The 620-nt window shown below is 38.2% G+C and overlaps 1 protein-coding gene across 1 annotated transcript in view; it reads left to right on the forward strand.

Annotated features, from left to right (window-relative positions):
* Window positions 1-394: 394 nt before the first annotated feature.
* The window catches only part of LOC138980670 (uncharacterized), a 3,116-nt gene continuing 2,890 nt past the window's right edge, over window positions 395-620 (forward strand). The window contains exon 1 of the mRNA XM_070353577.1: window positions 395-431. Coding sequence (XP_070209678.1) covers window positions 395-431 — 37 coding nt within the window. The remainder of the gene's footprint in view (window positions 432-620) is intronic.

Raw genomic sequence — 620 nt, forward strand, 5'->3', positions numbered from 1 at the left:
ATTCATTACACGTGTATGAATCAATCATTACGCGCGTATTAATTATTTAGTACGCGCGTATGAATCATTTCTTACGCGCGTATGAATTATTTATTACGCGCGTATGAATTATTTATTACGCGCGTATTTAATCATTTCTTACACGTGTATGAACAATGTTTTACACGTGTATTTAATCATTTTTTACACGTGTAAGACATGATTAAATACACGTGTAATACATTTTTCATACACGTGTAAGAAATGAATAAATACGCGTGTAATAAATATTTCAAACAAGCGTTAAAAATGCAGGAGTCACGTGGTTAAGCGACTTAAAAACTCGGACTGGGAATCCACATGACAAACACTCTATGCGTCTTCATCGCCTCGCTTTGCACGCTTACAGCTCAAGATGGCGGAAGCGGCAAACGTCAATGTCACTTTAGAAGGTTTGCAACAAATTGATGCAATGGTTCACCTTTCGGCGGGTCTGATCCAAAAAACTCCCCTCAAGCGGCGTCGCCATTTTGAAAGATCAATCGCGCGCGAACCGGAAGTAGAATAGACGAGAGTTGTTGCTTTGCAAGTCGTATATTTTCCGATTCAAGTTTTAATTTAATACAGGTGTATCTAATGAT

The sequence above is a fragment of the Littorina saxatilis genome, linkage group LG11, assembly GCF_037325665.1.
Source record: "Littorina saxatilis isolate snail1 linkage group LG11, US_GU_Lsax_2.0, whole genome shotgun sequence".
NCBI lineage: Eukaryota > Metazoa > Mollusca > Gastropoda > Littorinimorpha > Littorinidae > Littorina > Littorina saxatilis.